The sequence below is a fragment of the Pholcus phalangioides genome, unplaced genomic scaffold (assembly GCF_987345545.1).
Source record: "Pholcus phalangioides strain wild (caught in Gottingen) unplaced genomic scaffold, Ppha-v1.0 ptg000008l_1, whole genome shotgun sequence".
NCBI classification, from domain to species: domain Eukaryota; kingdom Metazoa; phylum Arthropoda; class Arachnida; order Araneae; family Pholcidae; genus Pholcus; species Pholcus phalangioides.
In genome coordinates, this window is record NW_028301601.1 from 52,537,006 (window position 1) to 52,553,756 (window position 16,751).

Sequence of the window (16,751 nt, forward strand, 5' to 3'; positions counted from 1 at the left end):
AAAAAGTTGAAATGACAGGCCTGTAAAGCATGTGATTCAACACAGGTACTGTGCCTCATTTTCGACATGGGTAAATGACAACGGTATTCGAAAAATATTTATTCGCTGTTTGACCGAACACTTTTTTTTACCTCAGTCATAAGGGCCACCCTATCATATTCTCTAGGTCATAGTCTCCCAAACTTTTTGTTCCATCTCCCCCTTCATCAGAAACTTTTTAATCTCATCGCCCTCCAACTCACGTAAACCCATAAGATCCTATGTTAAATCAGTAGGTTCTACCGCCCCCCTGGACCATTCCATCGCCCACCAGGGGGCGATATTGCCCACTTTGGGAAACACTGCTCTAGGTCATAGCCGAACCCTAAAACTGCAACTTACGTAAATTTTCTTCCAAATCCATCACAAACTCAATGAAAAATAGGTAATGTGTTACTAGGAAGTAGAATAAACGAGATCCAATGAAAATAATTTATTTAAAACAGAGATGTATATACAAAAGTTTTTTCAGTGATGGAAAATATTCACTTGCGAAGATTCTGTGCTGGCCTCCTATACATTGCACGTTCTTTCATATGTACCTTGTTCTGTTCTTCCCTTTTCTTTTGTGATTCCGACTGTAAATTTAAGAACAAAGTCAATGAGATTTTGAATGAAATTCAAGACGTGAAGAATCACCGTAATATTTCGCCTTATAACAAAGTTTTTCATTCCTGAAGCCTTCATTAGACCGTTAGTACAACTCGTTAACCGAGTATTGCTAATGCTAATCCATGTATAAGATCTAGAGAAGATCTTACAGTAGAGTCCCGATAATCCGAGGTGGATGGGACCGACGTGGCCTTGGTTCATCGAAAAACAATAAAAAAACCACTTTAAATGTTGGTTTCACTTAAAAAGACAAACACAAGCAGTACTAGTATTACAAACTGTATTTTTATTCCTGAATAAGATGTAGGTTTCCAAAAATCAAAAATGTGAAAAGGGCGCAAAGATGAGAGATTGAGAACAGCTGGGGATGCGATGGATGGTAAACAATGCTGAGACACGGATAGCTTTCAACTGCCCCTATTATACCCACTTTTAAAGGAGAAATAAAAGAAAATTATGGGTGTATTTTCACAGGGTCATCTTGAGAGCATCCTGGCCCCCTCAGTCAAAATGATTTTCCTGATACCCCTGCCCAGAAAGACATGTTTACTCTTAAAAATTTAAACTGCCCCCCCCCCCCACCTTCCTTGCACTTGAAGAGTCCAGGTGGGCCAGCCCACCTATGACCTATATTTACATTATACACATTCTTCCAGTTAAGAGGGATTTTATAGAGTTGCGTCAGGGAATATTTCCAAAGAAAATACAGGTTCAGGCAACACTGAATTTGTCACCAATTATTCACCTCGACCAACAAAAATATGAAGAAATAATTCAGAGTCGCGCTACTGATGCGCCATTCAACTAGCACACAAAGTCACCAGTGACTCTGTCAAATAGGATATTTTGTTGCCAATATCCTCATGTGATGAGCACCATGGAAATATATATGATCACCTGCATACTGAAATATTACCTTGGATATTATCAGTCATCAAACTTCAGTATCTCTCTGTGAGGACAGCCTAAGAATGCAACATCGAAATCTCTCAAGATTTGTGAATTTAATTGAGGAAAAACAATTTTTTTTAGAATCAGAGGATGTAAATGCTGGGTGACAAAGTTGAGTTGAGTTGGTGAATGGGACAGGTTTCTCACTCAGTTTATGAAATATGGACAGTTTCTGAAATATGTTAGCATGCAGTAAAGTTTGACATTTTTAAATGTAGCAACTATGTAAAATATAATAATGTCATTCACAGATGACATAATTTCAGAAATATAGAAACATATTGAAAATATAGAGTAACAAATCTGATAAACAAACCTTCTTCAGATCAAAAGTGATAACTTTGTTTCCAGCTGAAGACTCGTGCTGTTCAAATGCCTCCCGAGCTTTTGCTAACCTTTCTCCAAGAGGTAAGCTGCAAATTAGAGATGTTTTGTAAATATTTTTTAATTCAATAATCCATAAAAAAATATGATCAAATATAAACATAAATCAAAATTTAGTAATAAAAAGTTATCAAAAAAGTCACTCACGTTGCGCTCTCAATCACGCTTTCGTCTTTCTTCCTCAACATCCTGAATTTTTCTGCCTCTTTGATTTCATACAATTTTGGTTTAGACGGAGGTTCTTTAGATGTTGCCTGCTCATTTCTTGAAAACGTCTTTTTAGATACTGTCGCATCACCTCTCGACTTTTCATTTCTATCTTCATCAGATGAAATAATGTCCACATCGTCGTCACTGTCACCATCATCATAATCAGAAGATGAAGTATACTCTCTCCTTCTTTCTTCCTCATCCTAATTATGAAAAGTTATAAAAAAAATTCATTTGAAGAAAGATGCTGTGTATATATTTTTTCTTCTTATTCTATAAAGAAATCTCAATTGAAAAATTACTTTAAAAAAAAATGATTAATATAAATTCTGAATACTTGAACTGTAATTAAAGAAACTAATAGCTGAAAGAAGTAAAGTGGCCCTATGTAGTAAGTGGTTCAACTATATACTCAGGTTTTTCTATATTGATCCCTTCAAAATTGTCTTTTCCAAAAAAATTAATATACAGTAAAACGTGTATGAAATGGGATGTCAAGAGACTGAATTAACATTGTTTTAGACAGATTTCTCTTTTATTGATGTGCAAATCAAAGCACTAATCATTGAACAGACTATAACTTGTTTCCTTTTAACACTATGACGCTAGACCATGATGGTCATTTCGACCATTATCAATCTTCTCGCTCAATTTTCACAATGAGCCAGATCCTTAGAATGTTGAAATTTCACGACTTTCCCTAAAAGTGCTCAAATACTACACTGTCCAACAATCACAATTTTTTTTTAAATATCGGTCGAGATGTTTTTAGTTATACCTATTAGGTAGAGAACCTTATTTGTTCAGGAATCAGAATTTTTCTACCAACAGTAAGCACTACTGTACCAGGAAAAGACAATGATGTCAAGTCCTGCCATGCAATAACAAAGCAAACAATAAATTTTCAATGTGAAAAATGTTTCAAATGTAATGAAGGTATTGAGAAAAGTGTAGAAAGTGTAATGTGCTGTGTATTGTGTCAGAATTTTGCTAACAATAAGCGCTACTGTACCAGAAAAAAGGCAACAATGGTCCCACATGCAATAACAAAACAAATGATAAATTTTCAATGCATAAAAAAATCTGTACGCAGAAAATGTGTTTCTAATTAATGAAGGTATTGAAAAGTGTAGACAGTGTAATGTGTAAATAAAATTGCAGTTACAATGTTTAGGATGTAAATATTTTTCTTATCAGTTATGTAACAAGGAACTTTTGGTAAGTATTACCCTCTTCAAACATAAGCCAAAACTGTCCAATACAAAAAATGTTTTTGATTGATTTGTGTTTTTTGCACGTCAAAATAACCTCTTAAAATAAAAAAACTTTTGAAAAAAATAATTAACTTAATTAATTAAATGCATGCCTCAAGTCTTAACTCAAAAAAATAATCAAAACCATTTAAAGCTATTTAAAACCATAAAAAATAGGTAGACATATATATGCCCTGGCAAAAGTGGTCAAAAATAAACTCATTTGGAAAACTTCTGGAATTAATACTCTATTGCTTACTTATATACACTCAGATCTACATTTAAAAATGAAGAAAACTTAAAAAAATTGAGATTTTATTGTGAAAAATCAACCTCAGCTCATTTTGACCAACAGCAGTCCTTCTACGTAGAACAAAATGTTAGTCCTTCTCATGTTAAGAGAGGTTTCGTCTGATACAGTGTCTGTCTTAGACAGGTTTCACTGCATATATAAAAGCCACATCAGCAATATACAGCCAATATTTGATTTTATGAACCAACATATTTACGTACCAAACATTATGCCATTTCTTTGAAAACGTCTTTACCATTTATAAACTTTCAAATTTACTAACTTCATCTAAACCAAACACAACCGCCATCTATCCCCATTGGGCAATTTACTAGTTTTTCCCTCCTTTCAAGGATAAGTTGGTTGTCCCAGAGAAATATGTATGTGTCTATACTTAACAGTCTGCATACATCAGAGGAGGGTTTATAGTTTCTTCGCCTGTGGGCTATACAAATATCATCACCCTTTTCCAATCAATATGCCTCTGTGTGTCTATGCTCTCTTTTGGTCACTTGTATACTTTCACACTCTCTGTGTCACTCTTTCCATCCCTTGCTTGCTAGGTCACTCTTTTGGTCACTCACTCACCTGGTTCCTTGCTCTCTAGGATTTTTTTGTCTCATAGTTATGCCCACTCCCATGCTTACACACTGCTTTGGTCAATCACATGCTGTCACATTCTCTAGGTCACTCTTTTAGTCACTCCATTACCCAGTCCCTTGATCTCCATGCAGAGACAAATCTATGTTTTTTCCACATTCTCTACTCTAGGCCACTCATTCCTCAACCCTACCACCATCTGAAGTTGCTGCCCTAGCTACCCACTTGTTGCTGCTTGAGCCTACTTAGCCTCACTGTAAGCACACCTCTGGCATACATATCTAAAGTTGTGTGTGAAGTTTGTGCTCCCATCCATATTTCAAATTATGAGTGATTGTAATGATTGAATATTTGCAGTGTAGCTTTGCAAGGCAAAACTTTTCAATGAGAAAATCAGCTCACACTTGCGCAGTGCCGAAATTAGAGAACTTTGGCCTCGGGTGGCAAAATTCAGGGATGGCAGTTTCAAGTGGAAACAAAGAGAACAATTTAAAAAAAATTTAAATTTTAAACACCACCATTATAAAATTATCAAATTTTAAGGTGGTGGCAGTGGGGGAAATAACACAAAAATCCTAATTACGGCCCTGCATTTGAGCCTTGAATTTGGAAAACCAATCTTATGTTAACTAATTTTCACGTCTGTTCAAGTTAATAAAAATGAGTGTCGACCATGGTTCACAATGTCTCTTACAATAAATTATGGCATCTTGGGCCCCAGGGGTGTAGGGTTATCAGCAGCACCCCCCCCCCATTTGGGTGAAACAGTTCTTTGAATGTTAAATTTAAAAATGTAATGTAAAAAGTTTAATGTAAAAATTTAATAATCTTAAAATTAATGTTTTAATCATGGCAACAGAGAAATCATGATGATTAAAAAATAATATGCAAAGAAATGAGAGAAGATAAAAATACCTGAACTGCCTCAAACTGCTCATATGATAATGTAGATGCTTCATTCTTCTTTCGGCTTTTCTGGATTGATTTCTCTAATTTGGTTAGCAATGGCCTGATGTGGTTGAATTCTTCCGCATTCTCATCGATTGTAAATTCTGGATCTTCGAACAGGGCCTTGAATCGTTCATCTTCCATCAAAGGAGGAGCCTGGTGACGCAATCACAAAAAGCCATTGAATTTAAAAAGATAAAAATACTCCACGTTTCTCATAAACTCGTCTGACAAGAGTGTTTCGATAATTCCTTAACCCACAACAGAATCAACTGTTTTACCTTCTGATCTGGTTTCTCCATCTGTCTTTCTAACAATTTCTGGGCTAGTATTTTGTTAACCTTTGGAAGATTCTGGAACACAAAAATTAAAGACAAATTCGGCACTTGAAATTTTTACTTTTATTGGTGCATTAAATAGCATGTGTAAATGCTTATTTTGATTGTCAATATCAATAAGAAAAAAAAATCTGTGCGAAAAAAATAGATACATACCTGCTCTATAACGACCCTGTTTTTCCTTTCTTCATCAAGTTTTTCTCTGATTTTCTTCTTTTGGAACTCTTTGTATGCGAATGGCTGAACTATAGCTCTTGCCTAAAATATCATGAAACTCATTATTGTCCTGAATACACATAGGCCTACTTTTGACACTGATTGTTATTTAAAACAAATGATGCTTCTTAGAAAAATATATCAGTAATAAGTGTGTCATTGTATATCAGGGCTTGATGAATCCGAAAAATATTTAAGCACCAGCAAAATTTCCTACGAGCCAAGCATGATTTTTCTACATGAAAAACAGTTCTGAATATTTTTTTCCACTTTTCTGGGACTCAATGACTCGTGCAATAAAATTATATAATTCTGTACTATCCTCAAATTCCAATTTAGAAATCACATGTATGAAAAATTTAATGTACCAATACCAATTTTCAGTCACCATGGCGACCATGATTTGTCAAGTAGTTGTGTAAGCTATACCATGCACGAAGCTGGGCTATGGGCTGAAAGAGATCTCGCAACAGGATAAGTCCAGCGGTATAGACCTGACATTCATTCATTCATGTAGGCTGTATCACTTAAGCTAGGATGAAGACATTATTCAAAGTTTCAATTATTTTCAGTAAAATCACAGTATAACTTATATCCTTCATTTTATATTCACCTTATTGTAAAGCCGTACATCCATGAAGTATCCGTGCATATATGCTCTAAGCAAGCCAGTGCCGGCAAGGTGGGACAAACCAAGATCTTCCAATTCTTTAGCAGTTACAAACTTGTAATCGTCGTAAACTACAACATAGATATGAATTCATCAGCAAAATGATAAGTTTTAATTTTTAAGGTTTTAATATGAAGTTTTCACTTTATACACATCAATCTTGTGTTTTGTTATAGATTTTCAGCAGCAATAAGATGCTAATATACATTTCTTTTATACAGGTGCAAATGTAATGCAGGATGAGTGATTCAACTGACCCAATGAATTTGCTGGTAATTTTACATATGATGCATATAACTGCTCACAATTATGACACAATAATCCTTGGGCTGTGCTTCTTTGAATGATGTGCAGATCTCTCATAGTTGGATGTATTATTCTACAATGTTCAAAGACATGTGGTGGCACATGTACGATCACAGAACATGCTTTCAGTGTCCAGACAACTTTTTCCATGGGTGTAATTTCTCTCATAAAGTAGCAAATTCATGGGGGGCAGTTTTAGAAGGATCAGTCTTATTGTCAGTTTGTATTGTCAAAAATAGACAGATCATTAAGAAGGTAATGTACAAGTAATGGATGGATTGAAAAGGTAACTTGTAAATTGTAACATTTGAACTTACAGCAAGAAATTAAAACTCAATCAAAATTTAAAGAAAAGAGGACACCCACCAGTGTTGCTTTGAGATTCCTCTAGTTCTTCTGTGATGTTGTCCAAGAAGTAACACCATCGAGGAGCAGGTCCTATGCTCTAAAAATATAATAAATATAGACATACAACTCAAATAATTTGAGATAAGGATGATCACACAAAAAAGCAATGAATAAAATACCTTTAACCCCTCGGCTTACAAGCAATTGACAAAAAATTTGGATGATCTCTATTTGACAAATCGGCGATAAATATGGTAACCTTGTCTTAACTTAACCTTGGAAAAGGGGAAAAAAGGAAGAAAAAACAAATGAAAGAGGAAAACAGTGTAATAGATAAGTTGATAAGAGTGTAGATACAAAGTAGATTCTCTTTTCACCCCCACCCTACCTGTTCTCTTTCACTCTTACATGTGTAAAAAAAATCACTATCAGGGTATAGAAAAAACAAAAAGGAAAAAAAATTATAAGGGTACCACAAAACTTTACGAAGATGAAAAGAGAGGGACTTGTTTGAATTCATTCCACTAATGTTTGGATGCAATGTTACATCCTTGATCATAAAGTAGTTAAATAACATTAAAACTCACCCATTATTCAATTATTATAAATCTTATATAAAACTATAACATTAGTAAGAGCAAAACAAGTATCGAATCTGTATTATTACGAAGGGCTAGGAAGAAAATGGTTGCAACACCGTGGTCACAGCATGTAACACAAGAGAGCATCAACGTTTCTATCATGTCTGGAAGAATGTCAAAGCTCTTCAACACATTCATTATCCATGGCACTATGCTTGCAGACAGATAGATTCAAAGCTGCAATTTAGTGGCATTACATTAGATTACCTTAAAGGATTTTTTTTTTCAAGACTATGCAGCAAACAGAAATCAAGATTGAGATGGCCACATGGCATAAATACACAGGATTGTCATAAAAAGCTAAGTGTTTTTATGAAAAACCTGTTGAAAATTCTAATAAATGTGTAAATTTCCCATAAACTAGTCAAATTTAAAATAAACATTAGCCAATGAAAAATTCAAGAGACATGGAAGAACTTCATTACCATTGGGTTTATTACAATTTTGTATAACTTGTTACTCACCGGAATGTAATATATCAAAATCTTCTTTTCTTCATTGGCTAAAAACATGAGTCCTATACACAAAAAAAAAAAAATTTTATCATCATTTATTAAATTACCATTTATTATAAATTAATTATCTTTTTATTAAATCTGGAAGCATTATCAATATGAGCCAATAAAAAATCTTCAGAAGAGGACAGAGGGGATTAATACCTTAACTTCATTTTAAAATTTCAAAATAAAATCTTAAATTTAAATCATCTTTAAACTGGAAAAAAAAGTGTATTATGAAATAAATCAACTATAGGTCTCGCAACTTACTTTGTGAAATGTTCTTTTTTTTAATTAATGAACTTGACACATAATGAAGAAAAAATTTAAAAACTAAAAAAAAATATCTGAGAAAAAATTCGAACAGACAACTGCAAGGCTGAATGCAAAATAGCACTTGAAATTCAGCAAGATTTAGGTTACAACATCCAGAATTATGAGAAAAAAATAGACTTATGGCAACATTAAAATAGCTTTCAAATTACCCGAAGAAAACTAGAAAATATTTTCATTGCCTCACCTGTGTTAGGCACGATGCACATATCATTCAAATCAGCTGGTGCTTGTATCGCTGTATATGGTTTACCCTGGAACCAAATTTCAGTTCAATAATTTGGTCACATAAGAAGAAAAATACTCCAGAATATAATTAAAGTTCAGTGTTATAAGGAAAAAAGAAAAGCACCGTGTTCTGCTTCCAAAATTTGACACATTTTGAATCTATGGATGCAACCAAGTCTTCACTCTTGATGAAGTCAACTTTTTTTATTGGAAGACCATACATATGATCTTTTATAATGAATGGTTTTTGTGCTCGGATGTCATATAACAAAATCTGAAAATAAAATTTAAGGTCTATGCTACATTTTTATTCATCAACAGTGAATGAAAATCGATATGATGGCACCAAAAATATGTGTATTCAACTCTGATCTTACATTTTAAGAACATATTTACCTGCCCAGTGGTGGTGCCAACAGCCAACGTCAGTGCATCTTTAAATGATAAAGCTGAAACAGATGGGAAACCCCTGACACTAAAAGCGAAATAAGAAAATATTTTACACACACGTCCCACTTATTTATTTTAATCTGTCCAATGAGAACAATCATGTAATTATAGTAACAACTAGAATTGATATTGTTAAGACATTCCCAACAGATATATCATAGAAAGAGATGAAGCAAGAAGACATGGCATGACCAGATTCCCCTCGCCTCACATGTTTTGCAAGATAGTGAAGCGTTTCCGTAAAAATTAACAAATCTGGGTTCCTTAATTTTCTAACTTATCAACAATTCCCTGAAACAGGCAACAAGGTTAAAAAGCTGTAACATCATCAAAAGGTAAAAATATAACATAAATAAAGAAGCTATCAGAATCACGAATTGACACCCTCAGCAGTGTCATTGATGTTCCACCTGCTCCGGCTTATTTCAGGATACAAGCTGTTGACATCTTTCTTCCCTTGAACACATCACTGGCAGAAAGGTCATATCTTCAATATCTCAAGATGACAGTTTAGATTTGGATCTGGTTCTTGGAGGTGGAGACTCAGGACTTACTCTGCCTGTACTTTTTTTCCAGGTGTAGTGGTGAGTAGTCAGGATACCTTATCATGCTTTCTTATCATAGAGAAAATGTAAGTTCTATTCCAGAAAGGCAGTTATGCGCTTTAGCTGATTGGTGTTGTAGTGACTGCAGAGGGTTCTAATCTTCCAGGTTATTTTGTTACAGTTAATTTTGCCAAAATTAAATTCCGATGTGAAGCAAAAGGACAAGCATCCATGAGAATAACTAAATTCTGTTCACACATAATTTCTAAAGTCTAACAAGTCTAAAAATGCATGTGCGTCTGATACATACGTATACCTATTACACAGAGAAATATCATAATAGACTTTGATCTTACTAATACCAATACTCACTCGGTTTCTTCAGAAATGCTGCTAACAGCGCAGTCCAAGGTACCTATTCTCTGTCTATCCCTGGGATCCCAGGCTTCCACCTTTCCCTATCACAAGAAATATTATTTGCTTTTTAATTTTTTCCATACAATATTTTAAAAAGTCATGCAAGCATTTGTTTTTCATATTACCCTAAAAAATAAGATAACTGTAAAGAATGTTAGAAATATCAATGATATCTCTTTTTTTAAGTATTTTTGATAGTAAATAGTTGATAAGGTTTTCGCGGCCATCATGAAAAGTCTTTTGATCCAGTTTTATCAATTCTCCTGATGATGCCAACTACTAGTGTTAGGGAAACATTGCAAACTAACTCAAACGGACGATGGTCTTCGAACCCGAACAAACAATTTTCATTTTTGATAGTGTTTAAAAAACCATCATAACTTAAAACCTTCCTGATATACTAATTTCATTTTCCTTTTCTCTAATAGGTTATAAGTATATAAACATTTAAAATACTATATGATGGTAATACTTTCAAATGTACAGTGAAACCTTGCTACACAACAATACTCTATATGACGATTAATCAATCTACAACAATATTTTTTCATCTTGTTTGGAAATGTCAATACTCTAATGTTAAACTGCTGCCTCTTGATATAATGATAATTCCTCTACACTGATATTTTTCTGTGGTCAAAAGAGTATCGTTATATCGAGGTGTTTCAAATGTTAAAACTGCAGTATGATGCGAGAAACACTCTTTAAGTAAAAATGTGTAATTACGACAAAATAAGGATGAAAACAAAGAAAATCTAATTACTTCAATGGTTCCACAAACAACTAATTCATGCACAGGATTGATACATATCTTGTTAATGGAGCTGAAAATATGAAAAAAAAACTGAATTCAAATGTTAATTCATGATCAAAGCAATTTTTATAACTCCCAATAAAGAACATTCATCTCATGATTGAGTTGAGTAATTACTGTGTAATTAAAGAATAGTAGTTTTCTTGGAATTATTTATTTCCACACACAAATAATTTTATATAATTTTTTTCAATATAATAGTTAGTAATTGTGACATAAGCAGAGATGGACTTGATTGGCTGGGAGGGTATTGCCCCTTTGATCCCACCCAACTGATGAGGAGTAATGAATGAAAATTACATTGAAAATAAAATAAAATTACCTGGCATCACTCTGTAGAGAATTCAAAAACTTCCCTTGCTCCAAATTCAAACGATATATTTCAGAACTGAAAAGACATAATAGCATTATGATCATGAGAGAGAAACCTTAATTATCACATCGATTTAGGGGGATTACAGGGTTCCTAGCAAAATCTTTTCAATCATTTTCCTGACCAAAACTCAAAAATTTCCCTGTGAGTTTTCCTGACCAAACCTCCAGAAAAGAGAAATATCATTCAAAATCATAACATTCCAAATTTTAAATTTTTATTTTTCGAGTTTATTTTTTTCCCTTCACAGAACTTTTCCCTGTCTTTTATCAAATGTTTGCATACTTCTCTGACTTTTATGCCAAATAATTTACATTTTCTTTGACTATTTTTTATTTCCCAGATTTTTCCTGACTTTCAATGTTGCTGGGAACCCTGCATCATGTCAATCGGGGGTGGCTAACCTGTGGCACCCGAAGCTTTGACATAAAAATTATTTTCAATACAAAAATATTTGAAGATATTGTAAGACATATCGACGACTCCAGGAGAATCAGAAGTATAAATTTAAGTTTTAATTACATTAAGCATATTTAATAAATTACAACATGAGAATCGCTTTCGCGACCCGAGGTACCAACGTGCCTCGTCTCCAGCGTGTGTAGACAACAACTGATAAAAAATAAGTGCCGCCATGGAGTTGTACACTTCGTACAAAAAAAGAAAAAATATGTACTGAGTATGGAAGTACACTATGGTATGGCGACGCCATCTGGCAAGTGAAATATGAACTGAGGGCGCCAGGGCACACCACAGGTACTCCCCACAATGTGTACTGGAGGTACAGATAAATTAGGGTGATTACAATGTTTAGACACAATCACAATATTTAAAGTTGAATCGGACAGTTCGTCCTGAACGAGTCGTTACACCAGGTTTTTTTTCATCGCAGTCTTTTTTGTTCTTCACAGTCATGTCCAGAAGATTTGACGCCGTTAGGGTTAATGGTTGATTTTGGTCAGAGTTGGTTTCTGCAATGTCCAAGAAACATGGTTTAACTCTGTCCAGACTGACAGTTGATCTCTTGCCATTTACATCCAGAGTGATTAGTTTGTCAGTCTGAGACACAACTGGATATGGGCCATCATAAGGTGGAGTCAGTAGAGGTTTGACGCAGTCAACTCTGAACAAGACATGAGTTCAGGTTGACAGTGCTGGATGTTTGAAACATGTAGTAGAACCTGTAGAGTGAGTTGAAGTTGGTACTGGCTGCAACTTGGCCATAGTGTGGCGCAGTTGTTCAACAAAGCTGCTGGGATCTTCAGCTTGGCACAATGTCAACGGGCGGAACAGCTTTAGTATAAGGTGCAACTTGGCGACTTTCTGCGACTTTTCTTTTTGGCTCTGAACATGTCTGTCAGTTATAAATTAAAACCCGGACTCTCTTTCCAGGAATCCGGATTCTTATAAATAATCAACGGTATAAAATAAATAAATAAAACAAAAAGGATGCAGGGGCATCCTGCATGTAGAAAAGAATAAATATTGGAAAATATAAAAGGTACAACCTGAGGGAAAATATATCCAAAATAATTAATCCGACACACACACACACACACACTGCATCATATATACGGAAGGAAGAGAAAATGCTTTGATCCCAATGGTTTTTCAAAACACCGCGGCTATAAGGTGACGTCATTTGGAAGAAAAAAAGAGAGAGAATAGAATGGAAAAAGAGAAAACTAGTTTGAAAATGGCAGTAAGACTCGTTTGAGTAAGTTCCCCCATATGAAAAAGTCTTGTGGAACAATAACCAATAAGTACAGAAATTTTACTCAAATTTCTTATTTCTTCATAAAACAAAATTCATGACTTGAGTGAAAGCATGAAAGATAATGTAATTAAATAGCAAAAGACAAAAATGGGTTTCAGAAATGATTGTATTAAGAGTGACCTTGCAATAATCGAGCTCATATGAAGCAAGTTAAATTTTATTACAAAATGTGTGTGTGCGTGCACTTCTTTTTCAAAAAATTTAAATAGAATACCAAAAAAATACAAACAATGAAAATTACCTAGCACCTACGCAATACAAGTCACAAGAGCTTTGATGGTATGCCATGTCTCTACCAAATTTTGGTATGCGGGTACGATAATAACAACCATACTGAGCATGAAACTCGACAGTCCTGTCACACTGAAGTAGAACAATCTAAAAGAAAAGGATATAGGAAATGTTTTTAATATATAAGATTGCCATGAATTAGGACATAAATCATATTGAATTAGTAGCTCGCAAATTATTTTCCTCATTTTTTTTTATATTTGCTCACTGCCCACATGGAGATTTTGATATAATCATAGCTTTTAAAGAATGTTTACTCGCGAGAATGGTTGCTGGTGCGAGAGGCACTGATATTTTGTTAGCATATAAGCTTGTAATTCATATCTATCTCTGCCTATATTGTCATAGCTATAATTCCTGAGGAATTATAGGGATAGTATGAAAAAGTAGCTTTTTCTCACAGAGAATTCGCCAACTTGGCATGTACACTGATTACAGAAATTTTGGAGCACTGTTTGCTTGGATTACCAATGGAATGCTAGGAACACACAAAAGTTTCAAGCATGGCCCTGGTCCCTCATCGAGCACCTGCTTATATCTCTTCGTTGAGACAGAGTGGCGAGCAATGATCTGGTGAGGAGGAGGAGGAACACACAAAGGAGTTAGAAAATTTGCCAGTAAGGATGATGTTGGCAACATATGTTTTGGCTTAGTCAAAAATTTACAACAAAAACATAAAACTTACTTATATTGAGAATTAACCCTTTGTTACTCAATGAAAACCCAACACTTGAGATGAGAGACCATAGTAATGCCCCACATAGCATCGTATACCATAATGACTGAGAGTGCATTGTTTTTTTGTGTTGGTATACTACTACACACACACACAATAAAGCAATGTACACCAATTCTAGTCATATATCGCCATATGGCGAGGTAAGTAGTTTCCAACTAGTGGAGTTGGGTGGGAAATTAAGGCACCATCTATCAGTGGTCGCCCCAGGCTCGATAGGTAAAGAACTTTTCCTGATGTCCTCTTGGCTGGATTCAAACCCATGGACCTTGAGGACAACCTTCATAGTGAAAGATGAGCATCTTACGACTGCAACTCTGGCTGCGTTGGTATGTCTTCATATACATCATTTATCCTCACATATTGATGAGAATAATTGAGCGGCATGGAGTTTAGATACCCTTCAGAAAGTCACAAAATCTGGCACCTTATTTTCTGACATTATATTACGGCATTTATTTTCTCTGTGCTTACCTACTCCCACTGGATTTTACCGTTTAGTTTTTCCACTAGGGCTTTAAACCTGCTTAGTGAAATATTAATAACGACGTTGTTATAACAACAATAATACTGATGTGACAGTAAAATAATAATGGCTTTTTTCTGGTTAATCTAAATGCGGTTCAGGTGCATCAAGTTGACAATAATAATGGCTCGCGAAGCTGAGCCCTGCTATCATTTTGATTGACAAACATTTCAATACATTTGCAATGTGGTAAGTCACTGCATTTCTTTTATTCATTTTTTAAAGTTTATATTCATTGGTGAAGGGGTCATGACAAATTGAAAGCGAAATAACAACTACAGTAATAGTCGTAGCGTTCCTTAAGTCTCATTTGCATACTAGCATCCAGGTATGTTAGTGATTAGACAAAACATTTTCTGCACTGAAGAACTTTGTGTCATTTTGCTTTCATCGTGCAGTGGTGCTGTTGCAACATATTTTGCTCTCTCAGTCACGTTTCAGCACCAATTTTTTTCCCATTGTTCACTGTGTTGAATTGCTTTTGTTGGACCAAGGCCTCGCAACAAATTCAAACCCTACGGAATTTATTTTTCTGGTTAATTTGATTTTACATATTCATGTTTCTTTTTTTTAAATTTGGTAGTGCCAGTGTGCCACCTATTCAATTACATGGATGCCCTTTGGATTACTTTGATTTATAACATGAATTATTACACGTATGGATTAAAGCACATGTGGGTACCCTTTGGATATTCCAATTTATAATATGAATTATTACACGTATGGATTAAAGCACATGTGGGTACCCTTTGGATTATTCCAATTTATAACACGGATTATTACTGTGCCGTGGAGAAAGAAGGATGAAAAAAAAAAAGTTTTTAATTTCTCTACCTTATGAACTGATTACCAAGGTCTTGACGCTCATGATGCAGTATAATCCTGATCGCTAAGGCTGGCATAATGGTGCTAGGTTGCCAAGTCCGCCCGAGTGGCATGGTGGTAAGATACTCGTCTACCATCATGAAGGTTGTTGTCTGGGTCCCGGGTTCGAACCCAAAGGGAGGATATAGATAAGATATTTTCCCTAACGAACTCGAGGTGACCATCAATAGACAGCGCCTTCACTTCCAACCCAACTCACTAATGGCAGTAAATTGCAATATAGCGATATGGCCAGAGTTGGTGTTTGGTGAAGTAGTAGTAGGTTGCCAAGTCTAGATACCCAGATAGACGTATGCCATGATCAGTTTATTATTTCAGAGTTGGTTTTATATATTAAGATTATTTATTTATACATACTGTTCCTTAGAATATTATTGTTGGTTTCCGCTTTTACGTTTTCTATGCTGGTGATATTTTTTTTTCTGGCGTCCGCAGTCAATTACGGCCTTGGCGACTTTTCGTCGGGCTGTCGGACCTGTTTGGCGCCGGAAAAAAGTCGCCAAGGGGGATCTGGATTGTACTGCATCTGTTCCTTAGATCAAGAGATAATGATCAAATGACACTATTACACTATGTCACCCATCTATTACCTTTGAATAGTCGTCACTCAAGAGGTGAAACTGTACTGTTTCGGCGTCGAAGCATCTCTCGAACTTCAACGACAAGTTGTTCACGTCGAAGCACCTGATCCTGGGCTTGTACACTCCAGTCGCTAAAATATACTGTCCGTCGTTGGAGACCTTGATGCCGGTGCTTACACCGGGCATTTCGAAATCTTGAATGAGCTCGATCCGTCTCCTCACGTCGACGTCTTTCTTTTGCAACATGCGACGTTTCCGTTCGGACAGCCATTCCGGTAGCGATTTGCCACAGCTCAGGTTGTATATCTTAACGTTATTTGGGTTAAGAACTTGCATTTTGGTTTATCAATAAAGAAAGTAACAAAAAAAAGAAACCCTATAAAACAACAATCTTAAAACGGACGCGTCCCCAACATCGGAAACGATGTAAACAAACCACATAAACACGTGCTAATGGTTAACGGTTCGATACGGTTAACAAATGGGGGGG

At 35.1% G+C, this 16,751-nt stretch overlaps 1 protein-coding gene across 1 annotated transcript; it reads right to left on the reverse strand.

The window, feature by feature from the left end:
* Nucleotides 1-457: 457 nt before the first annotated feature.
* l(2)34Fd (nucleolar protein 10 lethal (2) 34Fd) lies at nucleotides 458-16,726 on the reverse strand. The gene is made up of 17 exons (XM_089234895.1): nucleotides 16,271-16,726; nucleotides 13,484-13,620; nucleotides 11,415-11,480; nucleotides 11,042-11,102; nucleotides 10,234-10,319; nucleotides 9,263-9,341; nucleotides 8,991-9,140; nucleotides 8,826-8,892; nucleotides 8,273-8,325; nucleotides 7,186-7,264; nucleotides 6,457-6,584; nucleotides 5,784-5,885; nucleotides 5,571-5,642; nucleotides 5,257-5,445; nucleotides 2,134-2,399; nucleotides 1,919-2,015; nucleotides 458-617 (listed from the first exon to the last, which is right to left on the reverse strand). Exons 1-17 carry the CDS (start codon nucleotides 16,595-16,597, stop codon nucleotides 525-527), a joined length of 2,052 nt encoding a protein of 683 aa, XP_089091021.1. The 5' UTR covers nucleotides 16,598-16,726; the 3' UTR covers nucleotides 458-524.
* Nucleotides 16,727-16,751: the final 25 nt, after the last annotated feature.